Raw genomic sequence first — 16,321 nt, forward strand, 5'->3', positions numbered from 1 at the left:
CTATATGTACTTGTCACTTCAGCCTATTACGTCGGTGCAAAACATAATGTTCTTTCACCAAAAAACTATCCTATATAGTTCTTAGGTGTATAATATCAAGCATTGACCCTTGTTTTATCCTTTCAATGGTCAAAGCCAAATGTTTTAGTTGATGAGGATTATTGAAGAAATCTTTATCTATCTATATATATGTATAGCTTCACAATTCATCATATCCATCAAAAGTATAATAAACACAAATAATTCATACACAAAATGAAGAATAACTTTGGTTCAAAGGCATCATTCTTACTACTATGTTTTCTTCTCATAACAAACTACTTGTATTCTTGTAGGGCACAACAATGTCGCCCTAGCGGCAGAATTGAAGGGAAAAAGCCCCCTCCAGGGCAATGCAACCAAGAAAACGATTCGGATTGTTGTAAACAAGGAAAGATGTACACAACATATGAATGTTCGCCACTGGTGACTACTCACACGAAGGCATACCTCACCCTTAATAGTTTCGAGAAGGACGGCGACGGTGGTGGCCCTTCAGAGTGCGACAATCAGTATCATTCAGATGATACGCCGGTTGTCGCACTCTCGACCGGATGGTTCAACCACAAGAGTAGGTGTCACAAGAAGATCACCATTCATGGGAATGGAAGAAGTGTTGAGGCAATGGTGGTGGATGAGTGTGACTCAACCATGGGTTGTGATGCTGACCATGATTACCAACCACCTTGCCCTAACAACATTGTTGATGCATCAAAGGCTGTGTGGGAAGCCTTAGGTGTCCCTAAGGATAATTGGGGTGGACTTGAAATTACATGGTCTGAATAATCCAATGCTTAATTTTATATATTAATAATATAATCATATATATAGTACTATGTTATATGTGGATATATATATATGTAATATGTGTATGTGTATGTAAATATGTTCATTCTTGTAATTTTGTAATTGCCTTTATGCATAATTTATACATTTTATAGTATGATATTGGGTAGATATAAACTTGTATATATATGTTACCGTCAATTATATATATATATATATATATATATATATATATATATATATATATATATATATATATATATATATATATATTATTGTACATGATCTAGAACATAGAATTGCTTTTTGTTTTTTGATATTGGCAATCACGACCATCAGTGTCTTCTATTGCAAATCAGCACAAATAATTGAAATTTGAAAAAATCATAAAATATTTTAGTCGAAATGATAGCAAATGAGAGAATTATCAAAGAATTTTTAGAAATCACAACTCACAAATAGATGCAATGCGAGTTTTTTTTTTGTCAAAAAATTGGCAGTGGTAGGCATATTGATCGATATTGAACCGGTAGGCCTTGTTGGTCTTTGAATCAGTGTATATCTCGCCATAGTTTCCTAACATAAACATATACAAAACGAACCTCAGTTAAATCGCAAATGAATCAAATTATTTATCACAAATGAACCAAGCAAGTGAATCTAAATGACCAACAATACTGAACCGATCACAATTCATGTGCTGAATAAAACATTAAGAAAAACTTTTTTGCATGCAAAAGAACTCAACAGAACACATAACAATCAGATGAATCAAAATAACCATTTCGATTGAATCGAACACCAATCATGTGCTGAATAAAACGTGATAAATATTCAATCATCAAGAAAAATATTTTCTGCATGCAAAAGGACTCAATTGAACACTTGACAATCAAATAAATCAACATGAACAACTCCACTGAACAGAACTCAATTCATATTTGAATAAAATGCAATAAACATCAATCAACAGGGAATAAAAAATTTGGCTTACCACAATATCCAGCGGCACACAGTATATTTGTTCTTGAAACCGGCAACCTTTTATTTGGTTGAGAATCATGCTATGTGCAGTGAACCAATGACCACTTACAGGAAGAAAATTTATGAGATATACGATATAAGAGTCTTTAGAAAAATCATTAATGTTAACGCAATAGTCAAAAAATTTACCGTATGCTTTCCACATATTGTTCGGCATTAGAGACATGAAATGATATCTAAGCCCTTCGAAATTCGCTACATGCTTCAAGGCGAATACGGTATCATATTCGTTGGAACTATCTTTAGTTTCTTTGACATGTGTCATCCAGTGATAATACTTCTCCATCAACTCTTCCGTGATTTCTTTCTCTTTCTTCGAAGTTTTGTATCTTTCAACGACTGTGTGACTCGACTCGGCACTTGTTGCGTCAGTAAATTTCAATGCTACCGCCACCCCAGCATCTACCACCGTGTCTGCCAATATTTCGAGTTGACTCACTGTCGGTTGAGGGGGGCACTTGGTTGAGATGCTGGAGGACTTATCCCAAAGCTAAATGAAGGTGCATAATCTTCCCATTGTTAAGGACAAGCAGCATTGCAAGACGACAGAGGAAAGTTTCAAGCAATTAAGAAAAAACAGTATATCATATAACACGAAAGCTAATAATTAAAAATTATATTAATTAAAACTTACACATTCAATGGAGGTTTTGGCTCCGCCTTTCTCGAAGAAGATTTCTCGTCGGCCTGCTTTTTGGGTTCCAAAGGGCAGTTGTAACAAACAGAAAATAATAAATTTTTGGATTCTGATGAACCACAATAGAGCATGTAATGAACTGAAATTTACACAGATCTAAACAAGCAATAAAACCTACCCATCAATGTGTGGTTGTTCTTCCAATTGATCTGCCGTCGGAGCTTCTTGGCACGGTTGCTGTTGCGGTTCCAAAAGGTTGCTGCATTAAACAGAAAAGAGTTCAATAATGACCCCAAATTATTATCCTATACCATTAAATCTAATAGAAAGAATTTTATGTGCAACTTACTCATTAACAGAAGCTTCTTGTGTTTGAAATTCGGAAAGGTCATTAGTAAAGTCATCTTTTATTAGCTCTTCCTTAAGAGAACTCGGAAGAGACACCGCAATAAGAGCTCTAAAGAATGTAAACAAGGAAGAAGTTAATGTTGAATAATTAGAATAGCTTCTAAGAAACCAAAATCTGCACATTAAAAAACTCATATTTTCAAAGGTTGAGAACAAGTTTCTTTTCGAATCGCAATTATTTAGAGGTCAGGTTCATGTGTAGCGCTACTGACAATTAAACAAAAATTTGGTCAATACTTCACTCAATACACCGACAAGCACAAACATGCATATTTTAATCAAATGAATCAAAATTGCCAACTCCACTGAACCAAACTCCATCGATGTTCTGAATAAAACGTGCTAATTATTCAAACAGCTAGAAAAATATTTCTACATGCAAAAGAACTCTACTGAACCAAACTACATTCATGTGTTGAAGAAACAAAATTAACCAAAAATTATTACCTAAATCTAAAAGACCAACGTAAATATTTCAACTTACACAACTGGAGTTTGGAATCTCTGTTTTTGATGGACTTTTTTTCTTCTAAAACTTTTACCAGGATTTTCGGAGTAGTTTTCCTAATAAAAAATATACCAAATTAAAATCATCAACCAAGATTAAAAGCAGAGGATTAAAAACACATCAAATTCATTTTTAGAATCCAATGAACCACACTTAAACCTAGAATAAACCAAATTTACCTGGCATTTGCCAGTGTATTTACAAACGGTGTGGAGCTCATTTGAGTTTCTAAAGGTTCGCTGTCCAAATTTACAGTCGGCAGTCTAAGAAAGAAAATCAATATTATTCAGTAAATCGAGTTACAAGAGGTTTTAGTAAAGTTAGCAAACAAAGAAAAAGAACTCGATATAAGAAACCGAATCTTACGTCTCAGAAAAATCATTTTGGGCCTCTGTGGAGTCAAAGTCATTCGGAGCAATATTCGTATTTCTAGCTCCATCATTTTTTCTCTTTGATGTCTTTTTTTAACAGCTCCAACATCTATCTTTTTCTTTTGGCAGTGCTGTCCTTTACTTGTTCACTTCTAAAAAATTATAAAATAAGTACCAAGGAACCTAAAATGAAAGCATTGATAACCGAAGATATGATTCCAGAAACTTACTCCTTTTCAGATTCAGTTTGGGTCTCTGATTCTGTCAGAACAATCTTGCTTGATTTGGTTTTTTTTTTTTTTTTGCCACCCTCTCTGGTTGTTTTCTTTTCATTGTGGGTGTTTTTTCGATTTCTTTTTCTCTTCAACACACACACAAACACATCAAATTTATACCGAAGACAAATATCACAGTCGTAATTTACTTAACAAGCACACAGAAATAATTTTCAGCAAATAGAAGCAAAATCAAACCAGATGAACATTATACAGTCACTGCACTGAACTAAAAACAATCAATTTTCAAACTTACTGGTTTTCAAAATCACTTGTGCTCTCCGAACCTGTCGGCACAAGCTTCTTTTTTTGCTTTGTTTTTCAACTACCTTCTATGATTGTTTTCTTTTTTGTCTCTCTTTTTTCAATATCTTCTTCTTCTTTGTGATACATAAGAACCAGTGCATAAGAAAAATTTTAAACAAATAGCAATGAACATCAGATAGAGCTAGCAATTAATTGAAAATAGGCATTTTCAAAACTTACTGATTTTTGGATTCAGTTGGGCTTTCCGAATCTATCGAACTGCTCTGGTTTTGAGATTCACTTATTGTTTCCAAATCCATCGGAACAATTTTGTGTTTTTTCACCAGCTTCTGTTGTCTTGTTCTTTTGGCCGGCGGTATTTTGTCGGATTCGGATTCGGAAAAAGTGTCTTCTTCCGAAGAAGAATCCACAACAACAACTTTCTTTTCTTCTTTCTTCCTTTCCCTTTTTCTTTCCCCTTCAGAAAAGCTGTTTTCTTCTCCACCTTCTTTTTTTTGTTTTTTCTTCCTTTATTTTCTTTTTATATAGAAGTCCCTAAAACACAAATTTATTTAGTTAGCAGAGTATATTAGAAGCATCTGAAATGAGCAAATAGCTAACAATAAGGTTACTCAAAATGAGCAAATACATTGAATCGAACACCATTCATGTGCTGAATAATACGTGATAAACATTCAATGATCAAGAAAAACATTTCTGCATGCACAATGACTCAACTGAACACACCAACAATCAAGTGAATCAAAATGAGAAACTTTACTAAATCAAACAAAATTCATGTACTGAATAAAATGTGATAAACATTCAACTATCAAGAAAAATATTTCTGCATGCATAAGGACTCAACTGTACACAATAACAATCAGGTGAATCAAAATGAGAAACTCCACTAAACTGAACAGCATTTATATGCTGAATAAAACGTGATAAAAATTTAATCATCAAGTCCATATAATTCTTGTTTAATTTACCATTGTGTCGATTGCTTTATGAACAATCTGGTCGAGCATCATCTTCTTTATCCAGTGGGCTACCCACGGTGGCTTGGGAGCATCAAGTGCATCAAAGCGAGGGAACTTGGTTTCATGGAAAGAAATTAGCATAAAAAAATACAATTATCAACGGACTGTTTCTTTTTCTTTCTCTTGTTTTTGATTCCCTTCCTCAAGAAGCTGAGCACATGATTTGCCTAATTCCACTGTCGGATGTTGTCCACACGAACGGCAGGTGGCTTATGGATCGGGGAGGCCTTGCTTACCGTCGTTGACAGCAAGAAGCACTTCTGTACGAAGATGACAAAAGTCCTTCAGAATTTCTGTCTGTTCTCCTCCCCTTCAACACTCATATCGAGGACAGACTTTGTCAAAGACGCCAACGTAGCACATTTGAAGATGTCGATTATCTCCTTGTCTACCGCATTCAGTCTGCCGTAATCAACCTTTTCAGGAAAACGATTCCCTACAATATTTTAATAGCAACAAATCAGTCAAAAAGGCTTAGTTTAATTTTCTGTACCCAAATAAACCGAAATTAAAGAAAGAAATGAACCGAAAATAAGCAGAAAGTGGAAAGTGTATTACCTCCGTGGTTTATGCCCAGCGCAGCTGCTACCTTGTGAAGTACTATGTATATTTTTCCATGGAGAGTTTTCAGGCATCCATAATAGTCAACATAACGAGCAACTAATTCTCTCAAGAGGCTGTGAGAGATATTCATTTCCGGGATATGTGCCAACGCACTAAATCCCATTTCTTCAACAATATCTTTCTTTTCCTGACTCATTTCCTTGAACACCTTCACTATTGCCTTTGTTTGGCATCTGCAATCATGATTTTTCAGCAAAGTTTCGAAACAGAATGTCATGATATATTTATAATACAAAATAGATTTTATTCGAATCAAAGCGGATAAATATATTCAATGTGTGCATATGCTTATGTTATAGCGCGGCTTCTCCTTCTTTGTCACCATTGTCTTCTTCATTTTTGCTGTTAGGACAAAAAAATTTGGTCAATACTTCACTCAATACACCAACAAGTACAAGCATGCATATTTTAGTCAAGTGAATGAAAATGTCCCAGCCCACTGAACCGAACTCTCTTGATGTACTGAATAAAACATGATAAATAATGAAACAACTAGAAAAGTATTTTTGCATGCAAAAGAACCTATCTGAACACACTAACAATAAAGTGAATCAAAATAACCAACTCTAGTACTCCACTGAACTGAACGTCATTCATCTGCTGAATAAAACGTGATAAACATTCAATCAGCAAAAAATTATTTTTGCATGCAAAAGGACCCAACTAAACACACTAACAATCAGGTGAATGAAAATAACCAACTCCACTGAACCGAACACCATTCATGTACTGAATAAAACGTGATAGACATTCAATCATCAAGAAAAATATTTTTGCATGCAAAAGGACTCAACTCAACACAATAACAATCAAGTGAATGAAAATGAGTAACTCCACTAAACCGAGCAACATTTATGTGCTGGATAAAACGTCATAAACATTCAATCATCAAGAATGGTATTTTTTTTATGCAAAAGAAGTCATCTAAACACACTAACAATCAAGTGAATCAAAACTAGCAACTCTACTGAAGTGAATGAAAATAAGATCACATTTCATTCCAAGCCCTAGGTATGCTATAAAAATGGAATTAGAATACGTCCATCTACTAAACGAAGCAACTCAATCTAGTAAACCTAAAATGCAATTAGGAGAAACGCGAGATTGCAAAATTTTAAATAAACAGTAGTTTTTCTCATACCTTTCGCAGTCTCTGTTGCTGTTTTCGTTCGTTGTTGCTTTTTCTTTCCGAAATCTTCTCGCGATTCTTCTCTAGTAGCAGTTTTCGCAGAGAACACGAGTGAAGTTTGAGTAATTTTAAGAGAGATTCGAACTTTTTCAGTAGCGGTTTCAATGTTGAAGAAAGAACATTTTTTCACAATGAAGCGCGAATGAATGTTAACGTTTCGTATGTTTGGGCGCGTGGAGGTCATGTTTCATTTAATGAGATTGAATTTTTTTAATATTAGGCCAATGAACTTGGATGAAAAATTATATAAATGTGTAGTATGTCTTATATCTAATATGGTTGATAAAGGTTTATATCTTTAAAAAAATATATGATAACCGGGGTCTGCTATTCTAATCTCTTCGGCTTCTTTGTTTTTATTTTTATTTTTGTAACAAATTAAAGACCGTTGAAATTGGCCTCAAGCATTCTTTTAACATGTAAGTTCACAATTGACGCAGTCGTCATCACCTAATCGCGGTTCAGTCTTTCACTCGTTCAAACCTTACAAACTGGAAAAACTGTTAAATTAATTTAATTAAAGTACGTAACAAATTCCGCTCTTCATGATAAGTGATAACGTATTTGATTGTCTTCCTCAACTCCATCCTCTTGTTTTAGCAATTTCCAATATTTTTCTCTTGACTAGTTTAATTTCCTCCTTGCTTTCTAACACGTGTATCATATGATGCTTTCATCAACTAATAAGGTTAAAAATAAAAGGTGTTTAAAATATAAAAAGATTAAGGTATAAAATTGAATTTTTTTTAAGTTATAAAAAGAGACATATAAATAATTATAAATAAACCAATTTTTTGGTAGTACAAAAAATGATGTCTAGCGATGACCAATTATTGACCCACAAGTAGATGTGACACCTAACGAAAGAATTATGAAAAAAACTTAATTAGTACTGAAAATGATAAAACTTACTTATTTGAGTTGTTTTACTTTTTTTTTTTTTAGATGAGGATAATAGATAACTAAATTTACAATACATGACTTGAAAAAAACCCAATTTACAAGAAAGATGAGAAAAAAAAGAAAGAGAAAAAAACATCCTCCATAATCTATAATACTTTTTTTTTGTCTGAAACTCTTTTCTCTTTTTAATGTTTTTCTTTTTTTTGACAAAATTATATTATTTCTAATAGTATTCATGAACACTAACATATCTTATAAATTATAGACATTTAATTTAAATGTTATAACATTAATTCAAAATTATATGAAAATTTTAGATTTTAAAATTTTAAATTTTAATTATGTAATACGTTTTTGAATAATTATCCAAAAATGTCTTCGAAATTTTTAATATTGAACATTTGAGTTTTTTAAGTTTCAAAATACATAAAACAATTCTTAATATTTATTTTTTTTAAAAGAATCCAGTCTCCTTTCAATTTAATTCTTATAATCAAATTCAAAATGACTATTTTAAAATTTTTAAATATTTTTAAGGATTATTTTGAGATTTTTAAATTCTTAGGAACAGTTTTATATTTTACTCTTCGAATCAAATTAAAGAGAGACTAGATCGTTTAACAAAAATAAATGTTAGAGACTGTTTTATCTATTTTAAAATCTATGAGACTAAAGTCTCTGATTTTAAAATGTCCAATGATTGATTTAGATAATTACTCTATATTTTTGTTTATATACAAGGATTTTTTAAATGATTTATGTTAATTAAATTTAATTGTTTTTATTTTTTAAAACCAAATTATTTTTATAAAAGGATTTTATTTTATTTATTTATTTTTATATGAGTTTAAAATTCTAGTGTTTGTGGATTTTTAGTGTTTATAAATACCAACAAAAATTTATTTTAATTTTTAAATATAATTTAATTTTTGCCTACTATAATGATTGGTCTTCCCAAATTTAAAAAATTTAACTCATGTAATACCTTAGTATCTATAAATAATGTTTAATAGAGTAACTCAGTCAAAGTTTCTTTAAAAAAAGTATGTGTTCACAATCAATTAGCAATTTTTTTATAGTCATCATAGCCATAGTAAAATTATAAGTAGCAGACCTTGTAAATATATTTTTAAAATTTATTTAAATCTATTGGATTTTTTGTTATGATAGAAGAGAATTATACAGAATTACAAAAGTGAGAATTAAAGAAGTGTGAATTCACTGTTTTCTTATATTAGAAGAAACTGATTATTGTATTCTATTCAGCCCTCTCAAACTCAAGGGAGGTATAGAAACTACCTTGAGTTTGGTCTTAAATTTTTCAAAAACAAGTAAAGACAGAGACTTAGTGCATATGTCAGCAACTTGTTTCATACTTGAGACATGTATAATGCATAATTTTTGTTGATTTACTCTGTCCATAACAAAGTGAATATTGAGTTCAAAATGCGTAAAAATTCATAATTAAGGTGATTTATCTTGAATTTTAAAAGATGATAATCTGTTTATAAGGTAAGTGGCATACAAAATAGCATCATCTCAATGAACAAGAGGAATAAAAGCTCTAGATAACATAGACAATCCAATTTCTACAATATGTCTATGTTTTCTTTCAGCCCTCCTATTTTATTGATGGGTGTAAGGGGCAAGAAAATATGTGTTCTATGCCATGAGTTGTGAAAAATTTCATAAAAGAGTGAGAGAGATATTCCCTTTCATGATCTGCCTATAATGCTTTAACCTTGAGTCTAGTGTGATTTTCAATTTGAGATTTGAACTAAATGAAAGTTTGAAGAGCATGTGCTTTTGAATGTAATAGAAAAATAGAAGTGTATCGAGTAAATGCATCTATAAATGAGTATAGTAACTAAAACCATTATGGGACAGATTTGGGAAAGGATCCCAGATATCAGTGAATATCATTTCAAGAGGCATATGAAATTGAAAATCATCTTTAGCAAATGGCAAAGAATGCATTTTTCCCATATAACAAAATCTGTATAAACTATCTTCCTTTATTGAAACTAAAACAGGTATATTATAAAAGTTGATGACTTAACAATTTTTTATGAAGCATGACCTAACCTATCATGTCAAACAGAAATAGATGAACATTTAGCACCAAACACACGAGGATAAGAAGAAACAGATGTAGAATCTAAAGAATTACAATAAAAATTAGGTATAACAGTGGGAAGAACTCGAACAACATTACTTGAAGGACAAGAAACAATAGCACAAGTCATAAATTAGAAATAGATGATGGAGTTTTTAGGCACTCCTTGAAGCAGAATTTGATGAGTGCCCTGAGATTTAATCACACAATGATTAGCATGAAATTTAAAGAAATAATTGTTATCTTGAGCAAATTTTTGCACATTTATTAAATGTTTAGACATATCAAGAGCATGAATTAAATTTCTCAATAAGAACTTTCGATTTGTATCAAGAGATATCAAATAACCATGACCAATGTGTGAGATATATGTACCTATTTCATGTCCTAACAAGACCTGATCTGGATCTGTAAATTCTGAAGTAGAAAGTAAGTGTGATTGATCAGGAATTATATGATGTGAGGCTCTCGTATCTGAAAACCATGAATTTTTAGAGAAGTTTGAAGTAGTGACCATAAAAAATCTTGGATTATGAAAACTTGATAGGGGTGAAGAAGGAGAAAATGATGAATATGTTGAATTTTGACTAGAACAAGATTGAAGAAGAAATTGTTGATCATATCTGTGAAAATATGAAATGACAGTGTAACTAAACTTACCACAAAGTTGACATTGTAGCCTTGATGAGAATGAATTCAAAAATCTTGATCTTTGACCATAACCTCTAGTAGCTCCTCTTCCTCCTCTTGCCTGAAAAGCTCTTTCAAAACCTCTACCAAATGATGTTTGAATAAAATTGAATTGTATTTGTCTCAGATTAATTTTTCTAAATCTCTCAAGCATATCTTCATGCCCAAAAAGTAAAGATTCTACTTTCAAAAGTGTGATAGTTTTATATTTTGACATAACTAATGAAAGGAGTAGAAAATATTCTTTTATTGACCCATGAGAGCATCAATGTGCTCATTTAGAGTGAGTTCATGGCCAATTGCAACTAAAGAGTCTACCAAAATATGAATCTGTTTGAGATATTCTATGGCTGATAAGCCTGCTTTCTTGATGGTTTGAGTTTTTGATTTTAGTTGTTTTACTTGAATATTGGAGGTTTGAGAAAAATAATCTTGAATCCTCTGCCATTCTTGATAAGCAAAAGCTAGTTCAACATCTTATTCTTATGCTGCAGATTTAGTGTTTGATTGTCTCTCAGCTTCTGTTAAAAATTTCTGAAAAGTATTTTTTAGAATTAGATGATCTTTGAGTGAATTTGCTCCAATTGCATGAAAAGTCAACTACTGTCATATTTTGTAAAAGTACTTATCAAGTTTGTCAAGAACATATATGAAATGGAAGAATTTGTTGGTGGAAGCTCTAGTGTTTAGTGGAATGATTTTAGCCATAGATCTGATCAAGTTTTGGATACCATGTTGAATTTTTGTTTATGATGGATAGAATTATGCATAATTGTAAATGTGAGAATTAGAGAAGAAGTGTGAATTTACTATTTTCTTATACTAGAAGAAGCTGATTGCTGTATTTCATTTTTCTGCCGTTATATTGAAGGGTGAACCCTTTCATATATCATAGTCTCTAGAAGTAGCGGTGGCAAAACGGGTCGAGCCCGCCGGGTCGATCCACTAAACCAGCTAAAAAGGCGGGTCGGGTTAGGATTTGGAGCCTGCCAAATTAAAAAAACCCGCCAAACCCGCATCGCCAAATTGGCAGATTTTGGCAGGGCGGGACGGGCCAGTCTGCCGGGTCGAAACTTTTTATTTTTCTTTTTTTATTAAATAAAAGAGTGGTTACTATTATAAAATTAATAATTATAGAATTTTTAAACACTTTTTTTTTATTTTTTGTTTTTATTCTTCTTTTAGTTATTAACTTTATTTATTTTATTTTATAATTTCGTATATATGCTCAAATTATGTTACTTATTTTTTAAAATAAAGATAATTTTATTGACAAATATTATTTTGAACAATTTTATTGAAGTTAAAAATTAAAAAAAAATAGTAAAAAAATTATATTATAATTTGACTATTTTTATTTGTATTTTATTTTTTAATTATTATTTTTTGGTTAATTTTAATGAATTTTATTTTTCAAAAAAAAGAGTCAAGCGAGCTAGCCCGCCAACCCGCCAATCCGCCATAAAGCGGGACGGGTTAGTATTTTGAACCCATTTTAGTTGGCGAGGCGGGCCGGTCCGCCCCATTTATAAGGTGGGCCTAGGCGGGGCGGGGCGGGTTGGGACGGACCGACCTGCTTTGCCACCCCTATCTAGAAGTCTCTTAACTAACTCTCAAGTTAGCTAACCGTTTTTCTTCTCAACTAAGTCAGTTAGAAGAGGATCACTCCTTTCACAATCTTTATATAGTCTTCTTTCTTTTTTATTTATTTTATACTTTTTTTTAGGAGCCGGGATAATAAGTATAGAACTTAAAATTTTTCGATTATAGATATTCTGATATCATGTTATAATAACATTATTTTTTTAAAAAAATTTAAACTATAAAAAAAATAATTATATTTTTAAAATATTGGAGATAAAACCTATATAATTAAGTATTTTTAAGATTTAAAATATATATAATTAAGTACCAATAGATCACCCAGGTGTTTGCTTTACGTGGATACTTTATTTTGGCATTTTGCCAACTATAGTTTCTTCTTGAACCAAAAATCATATGAGAGAATAGATCACATCCTGTTTGGGATGGACTGTGGATACCAATATTCGTTTTTTCTGCCAAACATGTTTCTCCCCAACCAAATACCATACAAAATAGAGTACGAAAGAGTATAGTTTTAATTTATCTTGGGTTTAATTATAGTTCCTAATAATAGTTACATTAAAAGAAAAATAGACTATTTTTATCTTTGGGTTGAGGTTTAGGGTTAAATATCTAAGAATATTTTATTTTTTATATCTAATATAAACATCCAATTGTATTCTTTTAAATTATAAGAATTTAATTAAAAATGTTGTAAAAGATATGAAAAATAATTAATATTTTATTTAATATATAATTGTTATTTTTTAGTTAACTTAGCATTAAAGTGATATGAATTCATTATTAAATTATTTAAGCAATAATACTTACCTTTAGAATTAAACTAGATTAATAAAACTTTTACTTTTACTTTTACTTTGTTTATATGTTCAGCGATTTAGATTTAAATTTAAACACTTGAAAAATATATCAAATATTTCATTTTATTTTTCAAGATTTTGGATAATAGTAATACATAATAATATATTTTAACTAAATTTTAGAATTAAAAAAAAAAACAGCTATGCACAATAAAAAGGAATCTAGGCGCCAAGATTTAATGCAATTAAAGAGAAAATCTTAAATTGCCGACTTTAAAGGTATATCTTATCTTCGAATCCAACGTCCGTCTTCCGTTGTCGTGTTGAATATGAATTTTTCCTTTTCTTTATTATTACTGTTTATAACTGATTAGCCCAAAATAAATAAAACTCTATTGATACTCTACACATATTAGTATCCAGATCTTTATTATAATTTATCGATTTTAAAATAGATCGAACACGGTTTAACTAGTCTTACTTATTTAAATAAATAACTAATTTTTTAATATTTGTTAGTAATTTATAAAAAAAATCTTAACAATTTTTTTAATAAAAAAATAATTATCTACCATAAAAAATAAAATTATTTTAAGAATTATAATTCAAATGATACAGTCTCTTCATACTCATTTAAAAAGTCACAAATTTAAATCTCTTTATCTTTAGTAAAAAAAGATAAAATCATTTTAAAAATTAATTATTAATTCTATATTTACATTTATAAATATCTTGACACCTTTAGACATTTTTCGAATTGTCGAACACTACCCAAAAAGAATTTGAAACTCTCGGGTCTAAATCCAGGTAACTCTCAAAACTCTTATTATTATACATTTTACAGTGCTTTTGATATAGAATCGGTCGAATATGACGAAGATATAACAATTATGATTAAGTTAAGTAATTAATCTTGGTAACGTATATACACAAGATGGTACTATTTTGAAACCGTCCATCCATTCCTATATAAAACATTTGAAATTTCCTCCTTCTTCTTATAAGCACCTTCCCTCTATAGATCCTTATCGCGTTACCGTCGCGAACTTTGACTCTTTCATTCATATACATTATATATAATATATTATAAGAAATTAAATGTCACTCTCACACGTCTAAGTTTAAGCCTTTAACGCAACACGTATATAAATACACATAAACCAAGAGAAAAATACACACAACATCTATATATCTATCTAGAGATTTTTCAGTTCATCTAGTTTTGTTTAATTATTTTGAGCTTCAACCTTTGAAGCATGATGCAAAATCACCAGCAGCAGAAGCAGGGATTCGGCGGCGGAATCATTGGGCCGCAGTATTGTGCTCCATATAATGTTGACCTAGCAATTGTGAGGAAGGTGTTGACTTTGGCTGATAGTTTTAGTGTTACTGATATTAATGGACAAACCCTCTTCACCCTTAAGGGGTCCCTTTTGACCCTCCGGGACCACCGTGTCTTGCTCGACGCCGCCGGAACACCCGTTGTTACTCTTCGCCGGAAGGTTTGTCTTCCACCATAGATATTATTTAAGTTTAGGATATTTTGATTTCATATTTTTTCATGAATAATATAATTTCATTTTGTTCATCATAAAAGATTTGAACCTTCGAGAATTCTATTAATGAATTATAAATATAATCTAACTCGATATCTATAAAAAAAAAAATCAAATCTGGATAGCTAAAAATTTTGTTAAAAGATTATCTAAATTAAATAGTTCGTTGGGTATTTTTTCCGAAACTTTTAGATAATGAGTTAATTTATTTATGATAATATTTAAAAAACTTGATTCATTCTTTTTTTTTTTTGGTGGATGAATTTGATTTATTCTATAATTATATTAGAAGTCATAAACAAGATAAGTTTTAATTAGTCTATATAACGCACCGATGATAGTGTTGTAACAAAATTGATCTTAATTAATTCTTAAATTAAATATGGAGGAGTTGAATTTGAGAAAGTTATTACTTATTAGTGCAATTAGTTATGATGCTTCATCTTGAATTTGGGTATTAATTGATTTCCATTAAACTTCTCTATCTAATGCATGACTTGTCATCATTATTATTTAAATGAAAGCTTATGATATTAATCCAAATTTAATTTGAATTTGTGTAGCTTATGACGGCACATGATCGGTGGCAAGTGTTCAGGGGTGATAGCTCAGATATGAAAGATTTGATCTTCAGTTTAAAGAGATCATCTTTCTTCCAGCTGAAGACCAAATTAGACGTGTTCTTAGCCCATAATACAGAAGAAAAAGTTTGTGATTTTAAGGTTAAAGGAAGTTGGTTCGAGAGATCTTGTGTAATTTATGCTGGTGAATCTCTCAACATTGTGGCACAGGTAATTAAGCCTTCAATTCTATAATTATATGTATGTAGTTAAATTTGAATTAGATTAAATGGCTAAATTTTAACGGGTTTAATTTTTACTACTTGTTAATGTAATATAATAAAATTTTAGTTTAGTGATTTTAAGTATATGAAAGTTAAGCCCATGTTAATAATGTAATTTCTTTTCGTTTTTTTCTTTTCCTACAATCAAATTATAATATTTACAATGCAATATCATTTGGCTGCAGATGCACAAGAAGCACACTGCTCAAAGCATTATGTTTGGGAAAGACAATTTCATGGTCACAGTGTATCCCAACGTTGACTATGCCTTCATAGTTGCCCTAATTGTGATCCTTGACGAAATCAACCAAGACAAGAACAGTGATTCATAATGATCCAACTTTGTTTATTATGTTTATGTAGTTTTCTTTGTTTTGGTTCTTTCAATTTCTTCTAGACGTTCACATGATACAAAAAGTAGAGTGAACAGATTTTGTGGCCGGTCATATATATTTGTTTGTAAATTTATTTGAATACTTTTTTTAAATTTTTATTACTTACGAGGTATATATATTACAACCACCAATAACTCCATTTAATAACACATTTTCGGACATTGTCCTTTGGGATTTAAGGCGATTTGTTAGTTAAAAAAATGGACTAGCTTCCTATAATCTAAAAATGAATGACTGAAAAT

The 16,321-nt window shown here is 30.8% G+C and overlaps 2 protein-coding genes across 2 annotated transcripts; both read left to right on the forward strand.

Annotated features, from left to right (window-relative positions):
* Positions 1-230: 230 nt before the first annotated feature.
* On the forward strand, positions 231-977 carry LOC130963015 (kiwellin-1-like). The gene has a single exon (XM_057889168.1). It carries the CDS (start codon positions 256-258, stop codon positions 823-825), a length of 570 nt encoding a protein of 189 aa, XP_057745151.1. The 5' UTR covers positions 231-255; the 3' UTR covers positions 826-977.
* A 13,472-nt stretch (positions 978-14,449) lies between these two features.
* Positions 14,450-16,258, forward strand: LOC130959956 (protein LURP-one-related 15-like). The gene is made up of 3 exons (XM_057885354.1): positions 14,450-14,786; positions 15,404-15,631; positions 15,870-16,258. Exons 1-3 carry the CDS (start codon positions 14,541-14,543, stop codon positions 16,014-16,016), a joined length of 621 nt encoding a protein of 206 aa, XP_057741337.1. The 5' UTR covers positions 14,450-14,540; the 3' UTR covers positions 16,017-16,258.
* The last annotated feature ends 63 nt before the right edge of the window (positions 16,259-16,321 follow it).

The sequence above is a fragment of the Arachis stenosperma genome, chromosome 2, assembly GCF_014773155.1.
Source record: "Arachis stenosperma cultivar V10309 chromosome 2, arast.V10309.gnm1.PFL2, whole genome shotgun sequence".
Classification (NCBI taxonomy): domain Eukaryota; kingdom Viridiplantae; phylum Streptophyta; class Magnoliopsida; order Fabales; family Fabaceae; genus Arachis; species Arachis stenosperma.

Bases quoted from the DNA above. Each gene is read 5' to 3' on its own strand.
- LOC130963015 (XM_057889168.1), top strand. From the start codon at position 256: ATGAAGAATAACTTTGGTTCAAAGGCATCATTCTTACTACTATGTTTT.
- LOC130959956 (XM_057885354.1), top strand. From the start codon at position 14,541: ATGATGCAAAATCACCAGCAGCAGAAGCAGGGATTCGGCGGCGGAATC. The intron at 14,787-15,403 runs GTTTGTCTTCCA...GAATTTGTGTAG, and splicing joins TTGTTACTCTTCGCCGGAAG to CTTATGACGGCACATGATCG. The intron at 15,632-15,869 runs GTAATTAAGCCT...ATTTGGCTGCAG, and splicing joins CTCTCAACATTGTGGCACAG to ATGCACAAGAAGCACACTGC.